The sequence below is a fragment of the Agelaius tricolor genome, unplaced genomic scaffold, assembly GCF_023055355.1.
Source record: "Agelaius tricolor isolate 1412-34295 unplaced genomic scaffold, bAgeTri1.0.p SCAF_27, whole genome shotgun sequence".
In the NCBI taxonomy this organism is placed as follows: domain Eukaryota; kingdom Metazoa; phylum Chordata; class Aves; order Passeriformes; family Icteridae; genus Agelaius; species Agelaius tricolor.
Genome location: NW_027269287.1, coordinates 8,214,403 through 8,241,033, shown reverse-complemented (window position 1 = coordinate 8,241,033; position 26,631 = coordinate 8,214,403). Strand labels below are relative to the sequence as shown.

The following is a 26,631-nucleotide window of genomic DNA, read 5'->3' as shown; positions in this document are numbered from 1 at the left end:
TAATTAAAAAAGAAATATCCAAAAATGCAATGATGGGACTACTAGTACAGCATGCTATGATAAGAAAATTTTTTCTTTAATTTAAAAAATACGAGAGCGGCAGACGAGCTGAGGGTTCGTTCCACCATACCTGGCGGGTCCTGCCGGGCCAGGCCCTGCACTCAGTACCCGCCGCTGCCCAAGGACAGAGCCAGTGACGAGGCCCGCATTTCCCGCAGCGCTTTCTGTACATGTATGAGGAAATCCCACTGAACTTTCCCTCCACAAAGTTACTGCGGGTCGGGGATGATGCCTGCTGCACAGGGAGCCGCCTCACATTCCCATCTTCACCCGAGGATCTGGGTGTTTCCCGGCCGCATGGAGAGCTCAGCAGCCGGGCGCTCACGCTCCGCCACTCGCGGCCTCCTACCATCCCGGACGGGAGCCCGTCCCGGCCGCAGGAACAGGTGGGGCGGAGGGCAGGGCACACCCCGCCTGCCGAGCCCTCACCTGCATTGCCTCTCTGTCTGTGTGCGAGCCGCTGCTCCCCCTTCACCTCGCCCAGAACTTTTTTTGCCAGGCTTTGCGCCGCCCGCCGCCACCGAAGGAGCACCCAGGGTGGTTGTGGGCTTAGGGTGGCAAACTTCCTGCCCAGATGGGCCAGGGTGGCAGCTTCGTCCTCCCTTTCTCTTCAACATCACGGCTGCAGCACCATCCTCCCTCGGGCGCGCCACGCTGAGCGGGGGGCGGTGCGGCGGAGCCCTGCGCTCGTTCCGGCAGCGGGCGCCGCTCCGTTTCGGTCCGCCCCAGACCGGAGAGAGGGCGACAAGCTCCGTCGTGCTCTGCTGCTGCCGCTGCCACCGCTGCCCCCATCGCAGAAGGAGAAAGATGGAGCCGGGCAAGGAGCCCCGAGTGACCTCAGGGGAGAAGCCCAGCGAATCAGAGCCAGCAGTTTCCTTCCAGGCCCGGCTGTGGAAGAACCTGCAGCTGGGGGGCAAGGGCCGGAGCGGCGGCGGGCGGGCAGCAGCCGAGCGCCGCACTGCGGAGCCCCTCGCCCCGCCGCCGCCGGCCGGCAGCAAGGGGGACGTCCAGCCCGGCGGCAAGTGGAGCGGCTTCAAACGACGGCGGCAAGTGCTAGACCGCGTCTTTTCGTCCTCCCAGCCCAACCTATGCTGCTCGGCCGCCGAGCCGCTGGAGCCGGCTGGCGAGTCCGGCTCCGCCCTGCGCCGCCTGCGGGAGCATTTGCTTTCCCAAGGCAAGGGGCCGCCGCCCGGCCGCCGCCCGGAGCCCGCCGCCGGCGCTGAGGGGCCGGCGGGTGGCAGGGAGGGGCGCCGGCCCGGGGCGCACCTGTCGCACCAGAAGAGCTCCTCGCTGCCCAGTACCGCCTGCCTGGAGCAGCTGCTTCAGGGATCACCCGCCGCCGGCAGGATCCAGGACCAGCGGACGGAGGACGGCGATAGCAGCGCGGTGAGTGCTGGCCCGCGTCGCCTCTCTGCGTACGGGGCCGGGTCGGCAGGTTGAGCGGGAGGGGTGGTAATCCTTGGGGAGGGGAGAGGAGGTGGGAAGGGAACTGAGGTAAGGAGAGGTGGGAGGGCGGCCGCTGGGGAAAGGAGCTGAGGTGAGGCGAAGGACGGCCGCGGCTGAGTCTCAGCCCTCCTCCCGCTCGCTCGCTATTGAAGAGAGCCCTTCGGGAACCGGCTCCGGTCCCGCCTGCATCCCGCGTCGCAGCCCTGCATTCACTCCCCCAGCACGCCGTGACAGGCGGTGTCGTGGGCCCGAGCCGGGGGAGCACCGCTGCCAGGCGTGCTCCTGCTCCGCTGCAGGAGCGACCTCCCTCAGACCTTCATTGCATAAACCATGCAGAGGAAGGGTGTCTCGGAGGCTGGAGTTACGCTTCCCTCGCTCTCACGCCTCGCAGGTCTGTGAGAGCCGCCTCTGCTGGTGTCTGCTCTCAACACATGCAGCACGGCTTTTTTGATCTCGGCTTTTTGCTTGTTTGGTTATCCATATTTGAATTACTATGTCTTTTGATTTCTGCAAGACACACAAAGACAACCACTAGTACACATTTAATAGATTGTAGGTAATTATTTGGCTGGGTACTGTCTCATGCAGCTGTCAGTTCAGTCTAGGAGACTCGTGCTGGTTGTTGGGAGAAGGCAGTAAACAAAGCCATAACTCTTCCAACTGTCAGCTTTTAAATTGTGCGGTGAAGCTACTGTTCATAGGGACTGCTGAATCTTGGAATAAATTTATTGCGAGAAAAGTGCAAAACATATGAGTATTTTTGGATCTTGTGTAATTCTAAGCAGTCATCCACCTTTCTTAGGAATAACTGACTAATGCATATTATTATAAATTGTCTTAGGTCATAATCAGGGAGAAATGAGTAGCTGAACTAAAAGATGTGCTCTGTGTTTTGTCAAAAATAAGCTGTATAAATGCATCTGGCTGCTGCAGGTAACTTTATGTCATGGGGTTGCTTTGGTTGTAATCACTGGCATAACTAGAAACTACTGTGGTTATCTCTTGTATAATGCTTATAAAGGGTTTAGATCATTGCTTATTGAGGTGGGATTATTGTGACAAGTGTCTCTAAAGTGGGCATGCAGTAGTTAATTCCTTCCTCCCCAAACCGCTGGCTCACAAGAATGTATTGCATATTTTAAGTACTTAAGTACTATTTTTTGAGACAAGAGGACATTATTCTGCTTTAAAGACTGCTGCATCTAGCGATATGAAAATGTGTGACTTTCTTCAGTGTTGTTCTGCTGTTGTGTTTAGTAAAGAATTGTAAATTTTGTTTACAAAACATGTCAAATGCTTTTTAGTTGTGAGGGCATTACTCTTGTTTAGAAAAAGATACAGTCATAGCATTTGGAAAGAATACTGCCAAATCAAATCAATTTAGGCTTCCTAACACTTGTTTTTAATTAGCAGGATTATGACCGATTCCTCCAAGTGTTTTCTAGCATTAATTTGGGCTGTGCCTGGATACCAGACATGCTGGTTTTGATAATAAAAATGCTTGCGTGTGTGTTGATGAAGTTTGCAGAGCTGCTGATTGTGTTTGTTTCGGAGTGATGATCCGCAACAGAATAGCTTTTCTGCTATTTCATAATAAGCACATTCACTGCTTTTCTCAAATCTAAAGTATAATCTTACTTGGGTTATTAAATCTAGTTTAATTCACCAGGTTCATTGAGTTATAGGATATTTGGGAAAGTAAGACTCCAATTATAAAGCATTATTGTTTGTTTTCAAGTATCCCTGGTACTCTTCAGTGTTAGTTATTTGCACAGTGTTAATAGAGCAAGGACCTTCCACTGTGGGTGGCTGGAGTTTCCATTTCAGTGTACCTCAGGAGTCAATTCTTGCATGCTTACAGGCTGTACCCCAGGGCAGAAAAGTCCCTGCCTAACCTCAGTCCTGGCCTTTACACCCTTCTGAGGATTTGGGTTTACACATCTGGTTGCATGAGTTTGGAATAACTTGCATTTTTCAAATCCAAGTTTTACTTACACCACATGCTGATTTTAACAACTACAGGGAACCAACCTCCAAGCAAGCTATTCCCTTTCCCCCTGTGCCCTCTGACAGTGGAGGGACAGTAAGAGATTATGAGTTAAATTAACAATACTAAAATATAAAAACAATACTAAAATCACAATAACCACAGCAATATCGGTAGCGAGAAAAGTATATAAAAAGAGGGTGTCCCACCCACAAAAGGGCATTTATCAATGGGAACAAAAGAAAAAATGCTTCCCAAAGACAGTGCCTGGTATGTACTTAGACAAAGACAATATGGCCATGAGAGCTCTGGTGGCTTAATGCTCTCATCCCCCAGCCCAGTCTAAGTAGGACAAGCAAACCCCTCTGAATCTTGCGCCATGCGGCCACCTCAGACTGCTCCAACATGTTCTGCACAGCCTTCTCTGGCCCTGCCACCACTCACTCAGCTCTGCTGGGGCTTGGGCTCTGAATGGCTCAGCTGAGCTGGTGCCACTTCTCTTTTTCTTTTCTAATATTCCCTGGAGCAGTTGTCTTGGACTCGGCATTGCTGTCCTTCAGCACCACATCTTAAAGCCACAGCTCAGAGGAACGGGAAAGGGACTGACAGTGAAGAGGGGCTGGGTCCACCTGGCTTAGCCCCATACCTTCTCCCTGGAGAGAGCCAGGCAAGATGGTGCACTTCCCCTGCTGCTCCTTGGCTTTTCCTGCTGGGACCACAGAGATGATGTGTGTGGTATGGAGTAAACAGCATTAAAAGCTCCATTCCATTTTTTTACTGTAACCAGGACACAACAGCACAGACTTACAGCAGTGTCTGGGTTTTCATTGTCTTTCAGTGCAGCCTTACATGCCCAAAGATTAAAAAAAAAATCAGAATCATTAAAATGAGATTAAATTACCTAATGTAAGTCAACATAAAATTGCAACTTCTTCTAAAACATGTGTAAAATTTTATTGAAATAGAGAGCAAGCAGATGCTACTGCCTCACTTGGATCAAGACTGTTGAATTCTTTAGCAAATCTGCGCGCGAAAAGATCTTCTACATTTCTTAAAGGAGGTGATGGAGAGAAATAAAATCCCACAATAAGTCAATTTTTTTGTGCTTCTAAGCTGAAATAAGACAGTTGTCAGTTGTCATCAGTGAGAGGGAGCATGAGTTAGTGGGTGGGAAGACTTACAATGTAAGATGTTATCATGAAGTGTACATATATTTAGCATAATCAAGCAATTTGAATTTTATTTGAACTCATTAAAGTGTGATATAACACTATTGCATTGGGCATGGACAGTCTAGCAGAGACCTAGTTTTTTCAGTATTGAATAAAGCTTCTGTTGCATTGAATTGGATTAGTATCTTGGTTTGAGCAGAATGGCACAAAGAGAAGTGTAGTCTTATGCAAACAATACCTATTATATTTGAGTGCTAAATACTAACCTAGTTCTTCGGTGAAGACTGAATATTCTTGGAGCTGTCTGTGAATATTTTTGGAAAGGGCATTTTAAGTGTTTATTGGCAGGAAACTTAGGTTTCTTTTAAACAGTAACTGAAATGTAAATGTGTGTTTTTAGGACAAAGAAATGAACACATGCAATTATACATAATCCTTCTTCCAGTTTCCAAAGACTATGAGGCAGGTTTTCTTGGCCAAACTTTTCATAACTTTCCACATGGCAGCCAGCCACTGTCATGTTGCTGAGAGCCACATGTGTGCTGCATCCTTGAAGGACTTAGATGATGGTGATGGAAGCCTCCTGGGGTGTCCCCTGGACAGGAGATGACAGCAGCACTCCAGGAGCAATGCTTCACAATGCTTCCAGTGTCTGAGTGTGCTGCCATGGCCCAAGGCAGTGAGGCGAGGGTTTTTCTACTTGTCCCTTTTAATTTTCCTTTCCATGCCAGCTGGAGCATGAATTTATCTGACAGTGCCTGTGCCAGCATGGCCTTTTTCTTTAATGTGAGGCATAGCTTTGCATGAAAAGTTTTATATCACTTATATTTTGTCACAGTAATTTAGTAAAAACCAGGACGGTGAAAATATCCCTGTTTCTTAAGATTTGCAGTAATAGAGACCCTACACAGGTTTCACTATCTTATTCAAAGAACATGGATCTGGTCATGTCATATTGAATCAAAACTGAACATGAAGAGGGCTTATGGAGAGGGTTCTTGGTTGACGGGATGTTCAGACTGCAGTCTGATTGTCACAGTGAGAGGTCTTGCAGGCACTTCTCTCCAGTGTGTTTTTTTCAAAAATAACAATAAATCTGATAACAACAAATTTTGTAATTTCATGACTTCTTAAAATGTGTCCAGGTTGATCTATTACACCGAAAGAGTGGACAGGTTCTTAACACCTTCCATCAATGTTTCCAGTTCTGTGAGTGGCTATGTGAATAACTCAGAGATGTGGAAGAACACTGGGGTTATTGCAGAAGGAAGATGGGGGCTGGCTAGCTCTGCTGCTCAACCTCTAATTTCTTAGCCATAAGAAAGCAAGTTTCATTAATTTTGTGACACATGAAGCTATTTGTTTCATTAATAAGCAGGGAAACAGTGATCTAGAATATACTGTATAGACTGATGAGAGATGAGATGAAGTGAAAAACTGGAGATGCATCCAGATACAGGGTCCTTCCCATTCTTACAAATAAAGATTACTATTAGTCAATAAAGTTGATATAAGAGGGTGAACCATGTGGCACAGGAGGAGGACCTGCAGAAAAAAGGGGAGTTTAGTGAGCTGGGTTGTATAAGGAGACATTGTACTTTCAGGGCAAAGAGTGTTGTCTTGTACTGGGATGCTGGAAAAGAGAAAGGAAATTTTAGTTAGTAGAAAGGAGTAAGTACAGGTCGAGCTGGGAAGAAGCCTGAAGAGAAGAGAGGGAAATTTGAATTTAGTGTGGAGTGGGATGCAGAGCCAATGGAGACCAGACTGGCATACCATGCATGTTTCTCTGTCTATACCAGAATGAATCTATAATTAGTTTAGAGCTGTGTGGGTCAGTGAAGTTACACAAGGGAAAAATTTAGTTTGGTTGTTCTAATTGGCGTATGTAATTGATCCAGCCAAAGAAGGAAAAAGAATGAGAAAAGACAAAAGCCTGAAATGTCAATGAAAAGCTACACAGATAATGTCACCCAAGAGGATCTTAATTGCTACTTTAATTTCACTGAGAAAGATGAAGGTGGTGAGAAAATTTGAAAACTACTGACTGTCAAGGATTAATTACCTTTTCCTGACACAATGCTAGTATGAAACAGAGTTGGAGAGAGCCATTTTGCACAGGTATTTGGAACATGATTTGAGAGCAACATAATTCTGAAAATGGAGAGGGTAGTATTTTAGAAACAGGAGAGCACTTGCTTTTAGTGATTCTGGTAAAATCTTAGTCTCTACTAAGCTTTGATGCAGAAACCTCTGAACCAGATACAGGTTGGGTTCAGACTGAGTCACCTTTTTATGATATGCTAATGCAACACAAAAGAGTTTTTTGTTTGAAAGTTTTACATAGACAAGATTAGTAAGGAAAAGCAATAAACTACAGAGGAAGTCCTGACAATAAATGAGACTAAGATTTCTGATAAGAGAAAATGCAAAGAAAGAAGAGCAGGAAAGGCAAAAGCAGTATTGATAGAAACTCGGTAATGTTGGGACAGGGGCCTACGTGTGCAGCTTCAGGAGACCTCCTGCTGGTAGTTCTGAAGGATTTGAAGGCGATAGCTAAAAAAAAGAAAAATTCCAAAAGCAAAACCAGTTGAAATAAGTTAATGACCTATACTATACTTGAGCCAGAAGCAGAAATCCACAGGATTTATTTTAACCAGCGAATGAGACAGCCAATCTGGCACTACAGGATTTTTCTGCAGCATAGGATACATATGTAAAGACAGGAGATTGACTTCCTGTCTACCACAATCTATTCAAAATCTAGGTTCAAGAAAAAAATGAAGGACTTTATAGAAAAATGTGAGAATGCTTTCTTTTAAATGATGGGAAAAGAGAAAGAGTCTGTTTTAATAGCAAATAGTATAATTTCTTTTTTAATTCTGGAATATTGATAAAATTGAAAATCAAAAATTCTGCAATACCTTTCAGTAGTGTGCATTATTAAATCCTGGAAGAAATTTCTGGAAGAAATAGAAGAAAGGAGGACTCCTGTACTTGAAAGTAACTGCCTAAAAATAAATATGTGGTATTAAAAATGAATAGATTGAAGCATATTTAGACCAAGAAATCTGATATGATAGACTCAGGAAAAAAGTATGTACCCTAAACTCAAATGAGCTGTTACAAAAAAAGTAACTTTTTCTAAAGCGTGGCTCCTCACAACTTCTATGACTAAAATCTGATATTGTCAAAACATAAAATAAGTTGGAAGAGATGATATTTTGCACATTTTTGTACAGATAAATGCAGAGAATTCCAAACATGACAATGCTTTTGTTGTTAAGAAGTTTAAAATTTTGATATGCAAATAATGTTTTCATATTAGTAACTAATTACTACTTGCCATTGACCCTTTATTGAAAGTGCAAACTTGAAACACTTTTCATGTATTTTCTTCTTTTTTGTTTTTTGAGATCAACACATAGAAAAACAAAATAAGGGGAAAAATCCCCAAGCTTTAAAAAGGATGTTTTCTCATTTTTTACATTAATATTTTTAAAAGAAACCTTCAGAAGAACCAAACAGCAAAATCAAGAATTCAAATCATCCCTTGATAGTTAGACTTTGATGAGACATTTAGGACCCTGAAGACTGGGAGATTTTTATGGGTGATATAAACAGATATTTATCATATTGGAAGTTCCTCTTACATTTTCAGACTGCTTTTAAATGCCTGAATTCCTGTTTCCATATGCTCAGATTTAGTATATTTGAAGACTGAGTTTATTTGAAGGTCTCAGCTGATGTCGAGCAGCCAGACCAAAGTAGGAAGTCAGATTGCTGCACAGAATGTGAATGGCATAGCTTGTGCCTGCGTTGCTTTCAAGAGCTTATGCCTGCTTTGCTTTCAAACATACTCCCAGCACTCAGACAGTGCTGGGAGTATATTTGTAAATTTCACAGGCTTAAGCTAATCTTAGGTTTTTTTGCTTACAAGAAAAGCGAAAGTATTTACCTTGGCTTAGACCTGAATGAGAAAAGAAGTGGTGTGTGAAGAAAGAAGCTCTGTTATGAACATGTACAAATACACGTGTGCTTCCAGAAGTATTCTTGGGGCTTCAAGGAAACATAGGAAGAAAAAGACTTTAAAAAAAAAGTAAGTGCTTTTAACAGGTTAATTGAAGTAATTGCATGGTCTGCTTCTGATGAGAGCCTGTGTGAACTTTCCTGTCAGAATACTCCTTGTCATCATAAGTAACTTAATAATTTAATAACTGGTTTTCTCTTTGGTGTTTAGGGTTTTATTAATTTATTTAAAAAATATTTTTCTGCTGCGCTTTTCCTGTCCTGTGGTTTTCTGTCCTATTTAGTTTGTAGATTCCAGTAGCATCAAGGCTCCTCTGTTAATAGATAATAGGTTTCTGTGGGAGGGATGCTAATCCAACATGCTGGGAAACTCCCTGCAATGATTTCACCAAGTCTTGTCTTTCTCTTCAGTTTCTATGGTAATACTATACTTTTCATCAGTGTCCCGGTGGTAAAGGCAATTTAATTAGTAAACATCGACTTGTCTATCTAGTATTGTAGCTTCAACAGTAAGGATTTTGGCTTGGGTTAACCAGCACTCGAACAGTTGCAGGTTCTCTTTGCAGTTTATCTGGCTGGGGCTAAATTTAGCTCCACAGTTCAGCTACATAGGTAGCTTGAAGTAAATCTCAGCCATCTGCAGCCACCAAGATACATGATACCCAAAACAGATGCTATTTTGGCCAAAATTAGGAGGCATTATTCTGCTTTTAGAAAACTGTACAGCTTATGGTTTAAATGATAATAAATGCTGAACTTTGCAGTGTTGTGTCATCCAAAATGAAGTGCAGTACAAATTTGCTTCATTAGGTGGAACAGTCTCAAAAATAACCATCTTTCCTTAAAGGAGCTAACTCTTCCACTGTAGAAGTTTTAATGTATGTCTTTGACATTAGCCTAATATTATGTACATATTTAAACAGATGGATAATTTTAATAATAATAAATAATAATTTTCCTCATGCAGTATGAGTGAGTACTCTTCTACTATTGTACGATTTATTTTGTACTATGAATGAGTATTCTTGTAATATTTGAACTTGAAAGCCAGGTACCTAATTACCTATTAACTAACTAACCTAACCTAATTTGGATTTATTCCACTGAGAGATTTTTGGACCTTCCATGTGAAGATTTTTGTGCAAATAAATAAACAAGTGTGTGTGTACATTCTTATCATAGAATCATCTAGGTTGGAAAAGATCTTTGAAGTCATCAAGTCCAACCTATGACCCAACACCACCTTGTTAACTAGACCATGACTCTAAGTGCCATGTCCAGTCTGTCCTTTGATGCTGGCAAGGGTGGTTATTTACAGACATGAACGAGACTGGGCTGCTGGGAAAGTGTCTCGAGCTGTTTATTTTTTAGCATCAGTTTCATTACATGATTATGAAAATGGGAAGATGCTAGCAGCTCACAATCCAGGCAGCAGGCTAAAATACTTAATGTTACAATATACTTTACAAGCTTCTTGACCAATCACACAAAGCAAAAGCATATTGACAGTAGTTCTATCTAATCACCATAAGCACATGTACCTTTGGTTAAAACAATGCTTACTTATTTCAAATACGATACCTGTTTGTAAGAGACAACACACAGAACTCCATTCTTAAGCTTTAACATTCCTAATATCTTGCTAGATCAACTTTCTGCAGCTTAGAGAACTATTTAGACAAGCATTAATACACAGGCTTATTGTTTGATTTGCTCTTGCTTTTTCTACAGTTTAAAAAATTTTTCTGCTGACCTAACTCATGACTGTTGCTTTAGCTCTACTCACAATTCTGCGACCTGAGACCTGCCTTTTGCAGCTTTTCCAAAACCTTCTAACTGTATGGATTCCCACAATTCCCCCTCTCTTTTCACCCAAAAAGAAACTCACAATTGTGTCATTTATTACTTGCGTTTCGTAGCCTTACTATAATATTTTTGCTTATTATCTGCTTAAAGCATGTTCTTGTTGGCACTAAGCATTGCTATATTACAACACAGCAATTTAATGCTGTGAAGGGCCAGTCAGTGGAAAGGGCATAAACTTCACCTGACAATAGTTACAAGTCATTGTTCGAAGAACTCTTGACAATTCCAGGATCTTAATTCAAAACCTTCCTCCATTTCTATACCTTCATCCACCATCTCTGTGAGATTTCGAGCACTTTCTGTGAATCTATTTCCTATCTCTCTCTCTCTTGTATGATAAAAACTTCTTTGACTGTTTTGTTCATCATTCGTTGCACACACTGAAGTATGCAGGGTATTACTATTAATATCACTACCAAAACACCCAATACATAGAGACTTATCTTGCAAAATTCCCTTAGCCAAGGTGCAAAGCTTCATTCTTGGAACAAATCATCTAACCAGGACCCACCATCTTCTTTAATTTGTGCTGTCAAATCATTCAGTTTTTGTATGCTTTTGTGGATGGATTGAATGGATTCAGAATGATCTGACAGGTTCATACAACACGATCCTTCAAATTCCTCACAACCATGTCCTTGTTCCAGTAAAAGAAAATCAATTGCTGCTCTGTTTTGAAGGGTCGCATGTCTAACACTATCAACATTGGTCAACATGTCACTGATTGCAGAGGATGTGGCATTAGTTTGTTTACTCAGCCAACATCCAACTTGATCTAATTGTTTCAATGCCATTGCTGAAGCCAATATACCTGCGGAAACCCTCTTGCAGCCTTCTAAGGCATGAAATCACTTTTACAGTTCTCATCATAATGATGAGCAGATCTTGTTCCCCTTTGTTTCTTTTTCATGACCGCTTTGGCAGTAGGTGCAATTACAGTGAGCTCCCAATGCTACATGGGCCACCTTCAAGGTGTGATGGAATGCCCTACCAAGCCCTATCTCCACAAATGAACCAATATCCCTTTGGCAATTGTTGTGGATATTGGTCAGCCTCAGAAAGCACATCCCAACTGTTTGAAAAGTTACACCAAAACCTTACATTTCTGTATGCAAAATAACGGGGAGTAACATTGTACTTTGGAGGATCACCTTCTCTCTAATCACTAGCTGTAAAGGTAAGGCAAAAATCCATTGTTAAAGAACCAAGGATTTCCAATTCTTGGGGTTTGGGAAGTTCTTGCTTTGGGAAGCTCTTTGGCCCAAACATTCCAATTCAATGCGGGATTGTTTCCATTGTCAGTCTCACCTGGCTTACCATTGGATTGCTTTTTGAGGAAGGGCAAATCTTTTACTGGCACACCAACCAGATGGGTTGAGAAAGGTTTTTCTGGTTCCGAATTAGACAAACATATAGTATCTGAGCCTGCTGCCTTGGCTAAGTTCACCCAAACATTTGTTTTTGGTTGTTCCACAGGCAAATCTGCACGACAAAAACAATTAAAACCCACCAACACCAGCATACAATTTGATTTTGCTCCATCCTGTTCATGAGCTAAGTTTTGGCAAAATCCTCATATTTAGCTTTTGACCTTAAGATAAGATTTCACCTTGAAGATCCAATAGAGGGGATCTATAACCTAACAAAAACAAAAACCCACACTTTTGCCAAAAATCAGCTCTACTAAACATTTGACATACAATTGACACACTTATAAATAACATTGACACAAAATCAGAGATTGCAGGTTCCACCAATGCACAAGGAACGTCAGGAGTGACCTGGGATCCCTCTGCTCAGCTCACGTCTGCGTACTTGTTTCTTTGGTTCTGGACTCGTCAACACGTTCTGGGGTGCGATATGGTTTGACGTTTTTGGCTGGGACCCACTTAATTCCTGCACCTGTAGAGACAGAAGCATACCCTTTGCCCCAGGTGATTAATCGGAAAGGTCCTTCAATTTGTCCAGACTCAGGGTTTCTAATTAAAACAGGAGGATTTTCTTTCAGTTTTGCTTGTGTGTTATTTGAAAAATGCCTAAAAATTGGTGCATCAGGTTCTGCAACTGAACTGTTTAAAAGATTAAAAACATACAAAGCTTTGTTCAACCTCATCTGTGGTGTTACCCCTACTTCTCCTCTCTGTTGATCTAGAATGTGCTTTAATGTCTGATGTGCCTCCACTTTTTTTTGAACACAACTTTTGAACTCTTACATTCTTGGAATGCAATGAAAATCTCGAACGCTTTTCTGGACATTGCAGGGGTGGATTTTTTCAGGGAGGAATGGGCGGAAGGCAGTTCACAGCAGCAAGGACGCAGGGAATCTTGGAAGAAACAGAGGGCACTACTGAAGCTGAAAGCTGATCTGATTCTCATTTTCTGGGGATCAGGGTGCTGTCTACACTGTCTGGAGAAATCTCGGACGTGCCAGAAGGGAAGGAACTCTGAACAGAACTCAAAATCTTCTTAAAAGAGGACGACGGCTAAGCATCACTTGGATTTAAAATGTCAGAATAAGATGTTCTGTTTTGTTGTTCGAAAAGGTCTTTGTTACAATTATTTTGTTTAAAACTATCTAATAGAGCTCGGGAGACAGGCATTAGTCTGCTTACAGTCTTTTCTTTTTTGAAAGAGAATAGATTATAAATTTTCTAGTTCATTTGATCCCAGAAATCAAAGGTAAAAGCAGACTGCAAGTCTATATTTTGAGTATTCACTTTTACCCAGATTAATAAGTCTTTCAGTTTATTTTTTGAGATATCTGAACGTCTTTTATCTTGTAAAATTTTCTCAAGTTGGTAAAAAATGTCTTATTCTGTTTTAGATAAAGGATTTCCTATTGTAGTAGTCTAGGAGCTTCTTAAAAAAGGTTACTTACAAGGACATCAGGTGCAGTTGACGAAGGGGATGACCTATTCTTCTTTTTTAACAACTTGGGCTTCTGGCGCTTGAATTTTCTACGATCTTCTTTTTTATCTTAGTCTAACGTTTTTTCCTCACAGAGGAAGGGCACCATTTGACGCTGGCAACGGGGGTTATTTACAGACATGAACGAGATGGGGCTGCTGGGAAAGTGTCTCGAGCTGTTTATTTTTTACATGATTATGACAATGGGAAGATGCTAACAGCCCACAATCTAGGCAGCAGGCTAAAATACTTAATGTTACAATATACTTTACAAGCTTCTTGACCAATCACACAAAGCAAAAGCATATTGACAGTAGTTCTATCTAATCACCATAAGCACACGTACCTTTGGTTAAAACAATGCTTGCTTATTTCAAATACGATACCTGTTTGTAAGAGACAACACACAGAACTCCATTCTTAAGCTTTAACATTCCTAATATCTTGCTAGATCAACTTTCTGCAGCTTAGAGAACTATTTAGACAAGCATTAATACACAGGCTTATTGTTTGATTTGCTCTTGCTTTTTCTACAGTTTAAAAAATTTTTCTGCTGACCTAACACATGACTGTTGCTTTAGCTCTACTCACAATTCTGCGACCTGAGACCTGCCTTTTGCAGCTTTTCCAAACCCCTCTAATTTTATAGATTCCCACATCCTTAAACACCTCCAGGGATGATGACTCCACCACCTCCCTGGGCAGCCCATTCCAATGCCCCATCACTCGTTATGTGAAGATCTTCCTAAGACAAACCTAAACATTCCCTGGTGCAGCTAACAACTGTGTCTTCTTGCCCTAAGACTGTGTCTTCTTGTCCTATGAGACATGTTTACCTGCAGGAGTGTGCATACAATATGTGTCATTTGTGTATATCACTGCTGCAATAAAAGAAATTTGAGGTGTCACTGCACTTCAGTAACGTGGCATTAGGAAGTCTGTGTCTCTTCTCAGTGGCAGTTTCATGGTTATTTTCTGTGCTGCTGTCAAACTGAATCTGAATATCTTTCATGCAGTGACAAAGGGAAATGTTTTATCACAGAACTGAGGAGTGAGAATGTATGCTTTGTGTAATGCCAGGGGACCAGTGACACTTACCACCAGATTTTTCTGTCTTATACTAAGGTGTTTGCTGATACTGATGCTGTTGTGTAATTTAGGTGTCTGTACTTTCATGCATTAAGTACTGTGTTTGTCTAGCCCTGGTCCTATAAGGGGATTAGTTTTGACATTCTGGCAAATCCTTATTCTGTTTGGTCAGAAGTGTTCTATTCACCAGTAACATTTTAATGTATCTCAGATGTAGTAGAGGAGATGCAAGCAGCATAATGTCCTGAAATGTGAATTAATATATTAAGAATATACAGTTGGGTTGCATTTAGTGGTAAAATAGTGCCTCATCATGCAAATGAAGAAACTGATTAACTTGTTGCCTTTCTGCATGTGAACAAGTGACACAACTTCAAGACTGGCTAGATTCAGAGGTTGTGTGAACAGTGGCACTCGATATGCTGGGAGTCACTGGACATGTAAGTAGAAGGTTGCTTTTTCTATGTGTCCCTGAGCAGATGGTCCTGTGGATGAAGGCAGAGGACTCTTGTAAGAGCCTTTTGAATTAAACGAGGAGCATAGAGAAGAGCTTGGCTTTCTGTGTCTCAGAAACTGGATGTCATGAAAAGAAACCATGTTAAGTAGGCAGGTTTTAGACCTGGTCTTCATATATATCTAGAAAAAACAAAAAAATCTTTCAACAGTTCTAATATATTAAGGAAACTCTGAGGTAGATGCCATTTATTTTACCAGTTAGCAAGTATCTCAATTCTGTAGGCAAAATCCAGTGATTGTGGTGATGGCAAGTTTTTCAGCTGTTGCTTTGCTGTCTTGCCTTTTAGCATGTTTGAGGGAGATGGAGATCTGTTGGAGAGGTGATGTATGTGAATACACTCTTACTGTTTCAGTTGTATTTAATTGTATCATTATGCAGTTGTTCTGAAAGAAACACCAATGTGTTATGTAAATTATGCTTGTTCATACTAATTATCTCTTTCATTAAATTTACTAGAAGTCTATAAATAATTCTTTAAGAGTGGTTATAAGTAGCTCTTTTATATTGCCTGTCGCATGAAATTAATATCAGTAAAATTAAGTACTAGTTACTTGCCAAAGGAGAAAAGCTAGATTTCTAGAAAATATTTCCAACATGCTTTTCATGTAACGGTACAGCATAATGCAGCAGACTATTTCCTAGTGATGGAAGAGGAACACAATACTAATAGTAGTCACTAAACCAAGCTGTTAATCCTTCCAAAGTGTTTGATGCTGCCACTGGAACTGTACTGTTTCCATCCTTTATAGCAAATGAATTATTTTATTATTTCAGTTTTGGTTTTTAAATTATTTTTATGATCATTTAAGTGGTTATTTATAAGTGAATGACAGTGCTTTTACTGGCAATGTGTACAGTTTCAGAAATGTCATCCTGTACCTTAATCAGTATCAGTAGTGAATATTGTAAATATCTGTGTCTTTCAGTGCCAACAGTGATGTTTCAGATAATTGAAGTTGTTCCCTAAGTGCCCACTAAAGTCCTATATGACTGTGAGGCTGTGTGTGCCTTCCAGCCAGTGCCAGCTAGCCAGATGCCATACTTGGTTACTGCCATGATGAGAAGCTGTTTGATCCCCTGTGAAAATTGAAAGCAGTCATGGAGTCTCAAGGACTGCTGCTGTAATTGCTGACTTTTTCTACTGTGTTCCTTATTTATATTTAAAAATCAAAATGGCTATAATAATACCTAAAAGAGATGTAAGAATAGAATTAGAATATCTGAAATAGATAGAAACCAGCCTGCAAAGAGATTCTTGAAGTCTTAAGTCTGATTAGAGTACGAGATAAATAAATGAAATGTTCATGAAAATTAGGAAGAAGATCTCATGAGACATTCAAAAGTAACTGAAAGGAGAATATATAACTTAATCTTGAAAATTTGATTGTTGATTTTAAAATTTATTTTATGCTTATTAATATTTTTTTTTTACATGGATTTAACAAAACAAGCAGATTGCATTCTTGCATTGAATATTTTGCTGGTAGGCACTATTAAGCAACTATTTGAAGCAGCAGCTGGCGTATTAGATTTGTAAAGATCCGTGCTTCACCTTACATTTGTATAGGAAATTCATCATAACTAGAATTTTAAGATAGTGAAAGTGAGTTAGTCTAAACACTTTCTGCCTGTTTGATTGCTGCAGATTCCCTCTGAAGGTTTTGGTCAGTTTCTTTAGTCTTTGCATTCTTTTCTGGGTTGGAATATATTCGGTGTTTAATTGCAATATCAGTAGTCTCATGTGAATGGTCCTGTACCTGGATACAGGTATTTTCTGAGCAAGATTTGTACTGGTAGCATCCAGTCACAGATTCATGTTACAGAAAAGGACTCACAGTTTCACAGTCTCTCTCTTTCTTTCAGGCCTGGTTATTTTTCTTTGGGCCTTGTTGCCCAATATTCCCTAATACCAGTTTTCCAATTTGTCATCCTCCATTTACACTGCAATTATCAGGGCTCTTATCCTTGTTTCTTGAAGATGGTACAGCTGGAGCCAAAGCAAAGTGGGGTTAATCCCAGAAAATTTTGGGGTTTGGTGACTGCAGATTTTTGCAGGATGTTCTGGAGTTGTGTGTTCATTTTGGTTTGACCTCATCTTTTCCCATGGAAGACTAATATTAGCCAGTCTTAATATAGTGTTTCTAGCTTCATTTTTCCCCCTCCTTCTTCAGGTTATCTTTATGGGAGGAGACATTTTATTATTATTTCAATTCTAAGAATAATTTTGTTAGATGAGTATAGGAAATTCAAATCTGTGCTTGTGATAATTACCCATTCTCATTTCTTACAAAGCAGACGCTACTTCCTGTTTGGCCAGTTGTAGGTTACTGACCCAGTTTTGCTCACCATTTTCTCTGTAGAGTGAGATATAACCTCTTACAGTCATGGTGAGGCCTTGATAAGTCTTTGTTACTGTCACTGATGAATTACGAAAATAAGAAAAAAATGCCTGTGACAGAGAAATAGTCTGAGAAGAATTGCAATAGATTTGTCTGAATGTGCTCCACCTGTTATGTTGGACTTCATAATTGGATACTGATGGCCTATAACATTTTCAGCTCTGACTGTAAGAATATATCGTCATTAGAGGACGCAACTAATATAAGGTTTATAAGATAATGTGGTTTATTCCAATGGTGTTTTTGTCTGGAGCAAGTGACTGCAGAAACAGTTAAACACATCAGTTGCTGAAGAAAAAATTATATAAGAAATAGTGCTGACAAAGGGAAGACATTGACTCACTGTTCTCTTGAGGTATATTATTCAAATAAGAATGAAAAAAAACTTTGTGGCTTCATATAATAAATATTATATGTTTAAGTACAGCATATGGCTGCAGAACAGAAGTCCATACCTGATGCTCTTGTTGGCATACATCTGGTAATAATGTTGAAGCATATCAGAAGAGGAATTGTGAATGATTGATGGGCCATCTATTGAAAGGTGCAAAACTTATTTTGCCATCTATTGAAAATGCTGCTGAAATGTGTGCTTTTAGAATGGAAGGTGTAGACCTCTCCCTGCACAGCAAGGTGTCATACCTTGCAATGCTCTCTTGCTGTGCTCGAGTGTGCAGCTGCCCTGAGCCAGCCTGATGAGCCTGTGTGAGCAGGAGGCCCACACAGGAGGGCCTGTGTGTCAGGAGAGAGGGAGAGAGGAGGCAGGGCAGAGAAGGTGCACAGGAGAGCTCTGTTGTCCTGCTCTGGATGTTAGTCAGTTTGTGTTCAGGGCACGAATGGGAGATTTAGGGCATAAACCTGGCCTTCTCCTTTTGTGCTAGTGGCAGCATTACTGGGAGCTGGTGTAATACTGTACAATTACAGCTACATTTTTTTTTTGCTGCTAATTCTTATTCGAACTCATTTTAAGATAGTCATGCACAAAAATTGGTAATTTTTTAGCATCACTGAACAGAAATATTTCTACTGCAGTTTTTCAGAATGTCCCATCCAATGTTTTCCAATACTTTGTGATCTAAATAGATTTCCTGTTAATAAAATGGGCAGGTGTCACATTGCAGAAAGGCGCAGATAGCAACTTGAAAAAATTTATAAACGAAACTCATTTAAACAAAGGGCAGTTTTTAAGTACAGTCAAAATAGGTTGTATACCAAGCAATGAGAAATGCAAGTCTCATCTCAGTAAGAGTAGAATAGGATTTCAAAAGGAGAAACTATAAAAGGGATCTAGAAGTTATAATTAACAAGCAATTCTGCAAGAGAACCTAATACAACATTTTAGCAAAATCGTCTACAGTGGCCTCCAAATCTTTAAAACTTAATATTCTGACTGTGAAGAAAGCTGATTTCACCAGTGAATAAATGGCTGAGAAGGACATGAGAAAATTGCACACATTGTATGAATTTTTAGGAAGATGTTGAAAAATAAAGTCGTGGGCTTGTCATACAATTCACAGATGAAGAAAATGCTGATCAGAGAAAACCTGAGATCAGTATTCCATTTACCTAAACAAAGGTAGAGGATGATTATTATCCAGGAGAATACATAGGGTCTCTCATTTGGTTTATCCCTGCAGGATTGCTAGTGGTGAGAGCAGGGGGAAGTGAGATGGTATTTTGCTTGCTTCTGCAACATTATATAAATTTTAGGGACATCAATCAAGTCTTTGATTCTTGTTATGGAGAAAGGGACATCTGACTTACATTTATTAGTTTGCTTAGCTTTGAGAGCAACTTATCCAGGTGCACAGCAGACTTGCCATTCCTTTGCACCTCAAGAGGATCTGTTTTGCCCAAGCAATGTCGTGGACAGTGGGAGGTCAGTATACTGACCCTTTAGTATGCTGGAGAGCAGACAATGCGTGTGATTTCTTAGTCTTGTGAAGTCTCAAGGTCTGAAATTTCTGGATCAGTGGAAACTTGCACAGTTACAGTTTTACTGGGTGCTGGTGCATGACAAGGGAGTATGATATACCTGCTCAATACCACGCTCTCTAGCCCAGGCATCTATGGGGTTGTTTTTGAAATGAGTCCTTGTCCTGGGTCGGCTATATGATGTTTTTATCCCCAATTGTCTTGTTCTGTTTATGCTGAATAATAAGTTTTGCACCTTTAAGACTTCCAGAGAGCAAAGTGGGGAGAGAATAAGCGCACAGTTTGTTTTCAGACACTGCACTCACTCCTCCACATTCCTGCTTCTGGACTGTGTTGTCTGCGGATGAACAGACAATGGGACAGAGCTCTCCTTTGTTTTAGTTAGTTTAGCTAGCTGAGGTAAAGAAGTTCCCTGGACTGTGGGTTTTTCTTTTTCCTTTTTTTTGGACCTGTTTAAACCTGCCCCGGACTGAACACCCAGCAGAGCACTGGCAGCTCACACCTTGTGGCCCACCAGGCCGGGCCTGGGCCGCGGTATTTCCAGCGCTGGAGGGACTGATCAGAGACTGAGTGAGCCAAGCTGCAACCCGGGGAAGGGACTTTCCTGAGTTTGTCATCTCTTTTGGAGCAGTAAGGGGTTTTATTGTTTAATATTGTTAAAGTTTTGTTGTTTAATAAACAGGTTTTTTCCACTTTTATCTAAGGAGGTATTTTCCCCCGGACCGGTTGGGGGGAGGGGCCAATTGAATCTGCTTTCCTAGAGGAGCCCCTCTGGGGGTTCTCTCCAAAATTTGCCCTGAACCAGGACAGTCCTGTAGTCCAAGTCAGTTCTTTCTGGGGTGCCATGTCACTACAGGACTTGCTTTTCAAGGCCCAAGATGCTGTTCCAGGCAGTGGTGTGAGGCACAGGGTACATCTCCAGCCATCCAGTGGTTCTTTACATGAATATCAAGGTAGTTATTATCTTGGTGTGTTTGTGGGAGTGTGATGTAATTAATCTGTCAGGCCTGCTCATATTTATATTTTGACCATCATCCCCCATACCACAGTGGCTTTACCCATTTGGCCTGCTTGATTGCAGTGAATGTTCCACAGTTATTGGATCACCTGGGAAATAGTGTCCATGTTTAAGTCCACCCCTTAGACATGAGCCCATCTGTATGCTGCATCTCTTGCCGGATGATTGGAGGCATCAAGGGCCCACTGAGCCAGAAATAACTCATCCTTACACTGCCAGTATGGCACTCTCACTAAAGAGAGCATGTTGCACTCTCACTAAAGAGAGCAACTAAAGAAAACAAAAAGTTTTGTTTTCTGGTAGCTGGTTAAGTGGTGGACAGGCCCTCCTCACCATGTGTCATCTTTTCCTTCTCCTTGTCTGGTAGTCAGATACTCTGAAATTTTCACTTTTGGGCCAGTCCATGATGAGCTCCAGGATCCTGGGCAATTGGGTTTTCCTGTTTGAGTTTGCTATCTGATCCGTGCAGTTTACTTTGCACAGCATCAGTGGCAGGATGTGTGTAAGGGACTGTCCCTTTCAACATTCAGCCCAGCACTGGTAGCTGGGATGCCAGGAGGTGCTGCGCTTTGGTGCCAGACACTTCAGAGGTGGCTTGAGCCCCTCTAATAAAATGCAAAGATCTCATTTTTGTTGGGACTGTAGCAGGCTTCAGATCCTTTTTGTCCATGACTCCAGATGGTAATGTACTTTCCTCTTCCCAATACCCTTATCAATGCCCACATTCCAGGACAGGCATCCCAGTTTCTTGGCTTCTTTATCATTAAATTTCATACAGTGGGCCACGTTGTGCCAGCATTGGAGCGGCCAGGTCACCAAGGGCTCACCTGACTGCAATCCTGTGTATGTCACAGCTGTCTTGGGGCTAGGAATTAGGTGATTATCTTTGGCCCTGCCTCCTGTTGTAAGGCTTTAATTCTTCATCCCTCTCTAAGTGAACTGATTTTATCTTGGATTTCATCTTCTGTATAGGGGCAACTGCTACTGGCATGGTCATTTCTGTGGTTCAGCTGCAGTTTGAGTGGCCGCAGTGCATCTTTCTCTGTTTTCCGCCTCTTCCCAGTGAGGGTGCTGTCTAGTATCAGGCCATATTCAATAAATAGTAACCAAGGTTACAGTTTGTTTTCAGACACTGCACTCACTCCTCCACATTCCTGCTCCTGGACTGTGTTGTCTGCGGATGAACAGACAGTGGGACAGAGCTCTCCTTTGTTTCAGTTAGTTTAGCTAGCTGAGGTAAAGAAGTTCCTTGGACTGTGGGTTTTTCTTTTTCCTTTTTTTTGGACCTGTTTAAACCTGCCCCGGACTGAACACCCAGCAGAGCACATTGGCAGCAGTACTTGAAAGAAATATTTTACTTCTACTAAATTGTGGCTAACACCATGGGTGTGTCTAACACCGAGTGGGTGTATGCAGTATAATGCATCGCTGCTATTTAGTTGTTCCCAAGCTACCAATGTCCCTGCATTCTGGCTGGCAGAAACAGCCATTGCAGGTTGTGTGCACTTAGTCGCAGATATACTGTGTAAATGAGGAGAAAACTTTTTCTGGTGGGCTGATGAGGCAATTTTGCCTGAGGCTGCCTAAAGAGCTCTTGTAAGAAAGCTAACAGGTTGTGACTGAAAATAGAGAATCACTTCCAAGGGCGAGTTCATGTTAAGGGAGGTCAAGCACTGGGTTAACAGATGAATTTTAGGTTCAGCCCAGAATCTTCTCTGTGTGTTGACAATTGCAGTACACTTTTATGCACTGCTTGGTTCTTGCAATGTAACTGGCCTGAAGACTTAATAATTACTGAATGAAAGTCTTATTCTAGGTCTAGTTCATACTGAGAACTAATAAGGAGATGGGGTTTGCAAAGAGAAGTGAAAATTTTTTCTGAATATGAAAGGGTAGCAGTCTATGTTTCTCAAGAGGATAGGGTTTTGTTACATCTTTGGTGATTTAAAGTACCATTTAACAAGTAATTTAACTTTGTGCTCTCTGAAATTGGATAAATTCTGTACTACCAAACTGTATTATTCATCTCACCTTCAACTGAAATTAAATTGTTGTTCAAAAAGCTCAGCTAGCATAAAAAAAAGAAAGAAAGAAGGCAAGTAACCAGACTGCTAAATGAAAAAAAAAAAATTATATTATTCAGCCTACTTAATACTTTTGTGGAAATACCTGTTTTTTTTTTTTTAAATTACCAGTTACTATAGATGTTTCTAGTAGCAGTCTGTGTATGTTATCAAGAGATTGTGGAACTGAGGAATTTACTAAGCAGGAATGGGATCTACTTTAAACATAAACATATGAACAGAGGTGGAAAATACACACTTTTCTACCTAACGCGAAACTTGAGTCCAAAGTACAGAGAAGACCCTAGGGCCATTTAAAAAAGAAAATTTCACTTTGTGAAAAAGGCCTGGCAGAAGTCTATTTGCTTTGATTTTTTTTATTGTTAATAATTTGAAGTATTTTAGTCTAGAAGCATTGAGCATTTTTTTTCTTTTTGAATCCTTTTTCTCCAAAACAAAATTTGCTTCCACGGGACATCAGCAGCTGCTTTGGTGCCTACAGCAGCTAAGGAAATTGGGCACCGAGCATCACATCACTGTCTCAGCAGCTTGTCTGTCCATCTCATTTGTGCTGCCTGAAAGTTGGAGCAGAGTCCTTTCTAGGCATGTTTATGTTCTACTCATTCAGTTGTTTCCATGAAAAAATATAATCTACAAACAATTTTATCTTTTCCCTCAGACTTTGGCAATCCTTGTACTGTGCCCAAGAGCTACAAGCAAGTTTTAAATTTCTTTAGGCTGTTTTGTATCCATCTGCATTGTTGGTTAATTTGTCTGTTCTTTGTTTTCCTGGGCTTTCAAAAAGGTTTTAATTTTTGTTGCATAGCTGCGTGATGAGTTGCCTGTCTTTTTCTAGAACCTTCTGCCAGACTTGGCTCAAGTTTGAGAGAGCAATATGAAAGAAATATTATGGATTGTTTTTCACCAGGAAGATGTTAGGACAACAAAGCTTTTTAATGTTCCTATCCATTTTTGCAAGAAGCTCAGGAAGAGATAATCTTTTGAAAGTGTTTCTCTAGAAAGTAATTATAGTCCTTAGTTAATCATCATTGTTATGAAAGAAAGTAGAAGAAAAATATCAACTTTGTAGGGGAGTAGTTGGCTGGTTTTTACATCATTATGTGGTAGTAGTAAATCATTACTCACCTCTGGGGAAAGGAAGGGCCATCCTAAACCTCCCATTAAAACAAACAAAAATGTAAAGCCTCTTCTGTCCCTTTTCATATTTAAGCAGATTCTGCAACATCTATGTGGTGAGGAAAGACTGAATATAACTTCAAGAATTTTTTTTCTGCCTAGTGATACCTATTTTGTGAGTGTTAGTCTACGTGGTGAACCATTTTCCTCTTCAGCCCGTACAGAGACACTAGTGCAGAGAAACATTCATCCCCAGAGAGACATTCACTGCCTTTTCATCCTGTTCAGCCTTTATCCTATAATTAATACTTTAACAAAAATGCTTCAAGATTCAGACCTATTTAATCAGGAAGGAAAAGTTTGACTAACATATTAGAAAATGGGAAATGAGAGCTCTATATAGCAGTAAGTGTATTGTTGAGCTACAAGTTTTGAAGGCAGTCCCACTTTATCTGTTTCCATGCTATATAACCCTCTGTTTCTTTTCTCCCTCTAGGCGTGGAGTGATTATTTTAAAAGTCATTAGGCTGCTAGCATAAATACAGATTGCTTATTACAGTTTTTACATACGCTCAAAGCCTCAAGATATGGAAGGTGTTCAATGTAAGCAGATTATCTGAGCACCCTGCACAGATTTTCTTCAGGAAATAGTATTGCCTGTTATGTACTACTTATTATTATCTATTTATTTATTTATTAATTACTTTCTGGAAAAGTATTCTCTTCAGACATTCATCTGTTGGTTGACAGTCACTTTTCTATCTTGTTAGCCTCTGGCAGCCTTGCTGTCAAGAAGAGAGACATGCTGATTCCTTCTGTACACATAGGTCAAATAAGCACGATTTCTATCAGGAATATCCTCATTTGTACAAAGTAATAGAGCACTGTGCTTGTAAGATGACTTTTGATACCATAGGTTTTATAGCATTTTCTAAGAGCTGTCAAATGTTGCTGTTTAATAACAAGACTGCACTATCACTGGTGTTTTTTGTTGTTTCAGCATTGCTGTCTGAGTTGTTTTATGTGGTAATTGGAATGTAATACACTAGGCATCAAGTATTTGTAAAGATGAAAATGTTAAAAACGAAACATCTATGGGCACTAGGAAAACTTTGAAACATCTATCAATCAATTTTTATGTTCTGGCTACATTTTTCTGTGCTTCTAACGAAATCCATAAGTGTATTTATCAGAAGTATTTTGATAGTTGGTAACTGTGCATAAAGATGTCAGTATGGTAAAATACAGCATGTTCTGCAACTGCACAACTGATTTTTATAGCATTTAAAAGAATAAAGAATAGTAATAATTTCAGTCAAGCATTCAAAAATGAGTTATAGTGTCTTTAGGTACAAAGTCTTGTGTTTTTATTTTTTGATTGTGGTATCGTGCCATATTTCCTAAAGACAAAATAAGTTATTTGAAATGAGCTGATGGTACTATGATTGACTTTTTTTTATAAGTCCTTTCCTTTATCTGTTTTAAAAATGGCAGTAGGGAAGCAAATGAGAAAGGAGATCAGGAAGAGAGTGATGGACAAAGTTAAGTAGTTAAATACTGCCATGGAAATTACATTACTTTTTTACCTTGTTGCAGTGTTCCCAGAAGGTGCTGAAATTGGAGTACTTGGACTATGATTTGCTGACACAGGGTTCACTGTTCCAGAAAAATTGTATCCATAAAATATGAATATCTTGATTCTTCACAGGATTTCTCTTAAAATAAAATAACATGGTGAATAAAAGTTACCATATGCATATGGAATAATACTTATCAGGAAGTAAGGCATATTGTTTTGGCCATTCCTTGCTTTGAGAGATTTATATAACATCGAAGTCTTCATAGGGTATCTAACAATTTTGACATGAATATCTAGCAGTACACTTTTACCTGCTTTTTTTTCTAGCTTAATGTCTTCAGCTTACTATTCCTGATGGATTTTTAAAAAAAATTTAATGTTATACAATGAGTAATGTAATTTTTTCTACTCTTCTCTATAGGAAATTATTAAGTTTTATTGGATATAGAGGTAATTTTATATCATTCTCTTAGTACACACAATGGCATGAATTAAAGTAATTCCTAGTACCAATTTAAAGGCTTATTTCTTTGAAATAGGGGACCTCGAAAATTGAGGAAAGTGTATGCATTTCAGTTGTGCTGCATTTTATCTGGTAAAGACAGTTACTAAAGAAAATGCTTTGCCCTAATAGTGCTGGAAGTACATTAAGAGGTGCAGAAAACTCCTAATGGCATCTGTAGAAATCTCTTTGGTTTAGATAATAACTTTCCAGTACTGTTATATCAATCCATGATAGTTGGCTATGGTATGATCCCAAAAGATTTTGGGCTGTGCCGTCTACTTTATTAAAAGGATGTGTATTCTCCACGGTTGGTTGGCTACTGAATGCTGTCCAGTTCAACCCTTGATTTCTGTTTTCTCTGGGAAAATATCTGAATTATTGTAACTGATGAAGTCTTTCCTGCATTAGTCTCCTGTTCTGTAGCATTAAACTTTTAGGTTCTTTTAGAAAAATACATTCGGTTTTTTACAGTATTTCTGAGTTCTGCATTCCCCTGCATAATTTAGATAATGAATAATAAATTATGGTTGAAATTAATCATTTAACCATTATGTGAATTATAGGTGTTATGGTCGTAATCTCAAAGTTTGCTTCTTGTAGCATAGATAAATTTAGTGTCACACCATATTCTAGTCAAACCCATAGCATTTTTCACAGTGCATTATATGATATTCTTCCCTAATTAATGGGATTTTTTTTATTTTCAAAAATGTTTCAGTTGTCTCCAAAACTGCTACAAAGGTCGACTGTGCTGCTGTTTCCCAAGCTGTTTTGTTGGGTTTTTTTTTTTTTCTCCTGTGTGTTAAACTTGAGTTCTGCATCTTCTAGTGCTAGAAAGAGTACTTACAGTAGGTAAAATTCATTTTTCTGGAGAGAGGTGGAGGAGTGGTAATGTCTGTAATAGAAGGGTTAGAAGGTATGGAGC

At 40.3% G+C, this 26,631-nt stretch overlaps 1 protein-coding gene across 8 annotated transcripts in view; it reads left to right on the top strand.

Annotated features, from left to right (window-relative positions):
• The first annotated feature begins 310 nt into the window (after positions 1–310).
• MCTP1 (multiple C2 and transmembrane domain containing 1) overlaps positions 311–26,631 on the top strand; it is a 212,687-nt gene continuing 186,366 nt past the window's right edge. For 3 of the 8 annotated variants that reach the window (XR_011682564.1, XM_071448675.1, XM_071448676.1), the window contains exon 1: positions 312–1,446. Coding sequence is in view for 7 of the 8 variants with exons in the window: in XM_071448675.1 (XP_071304776.1) it covers positions 358–1,446 (1,089 nt within the window). In the remaining variant the exon portion in view is untranslated. Of the gene's footprint in view, positions 1,447–26,631 lie in introns of all 8 variants that reach the window. The other 5 variants (XM_071448672.1, XM_071448673.1, XM_071448674.1 and 2 more) reach the window with 4 other exon arrangements.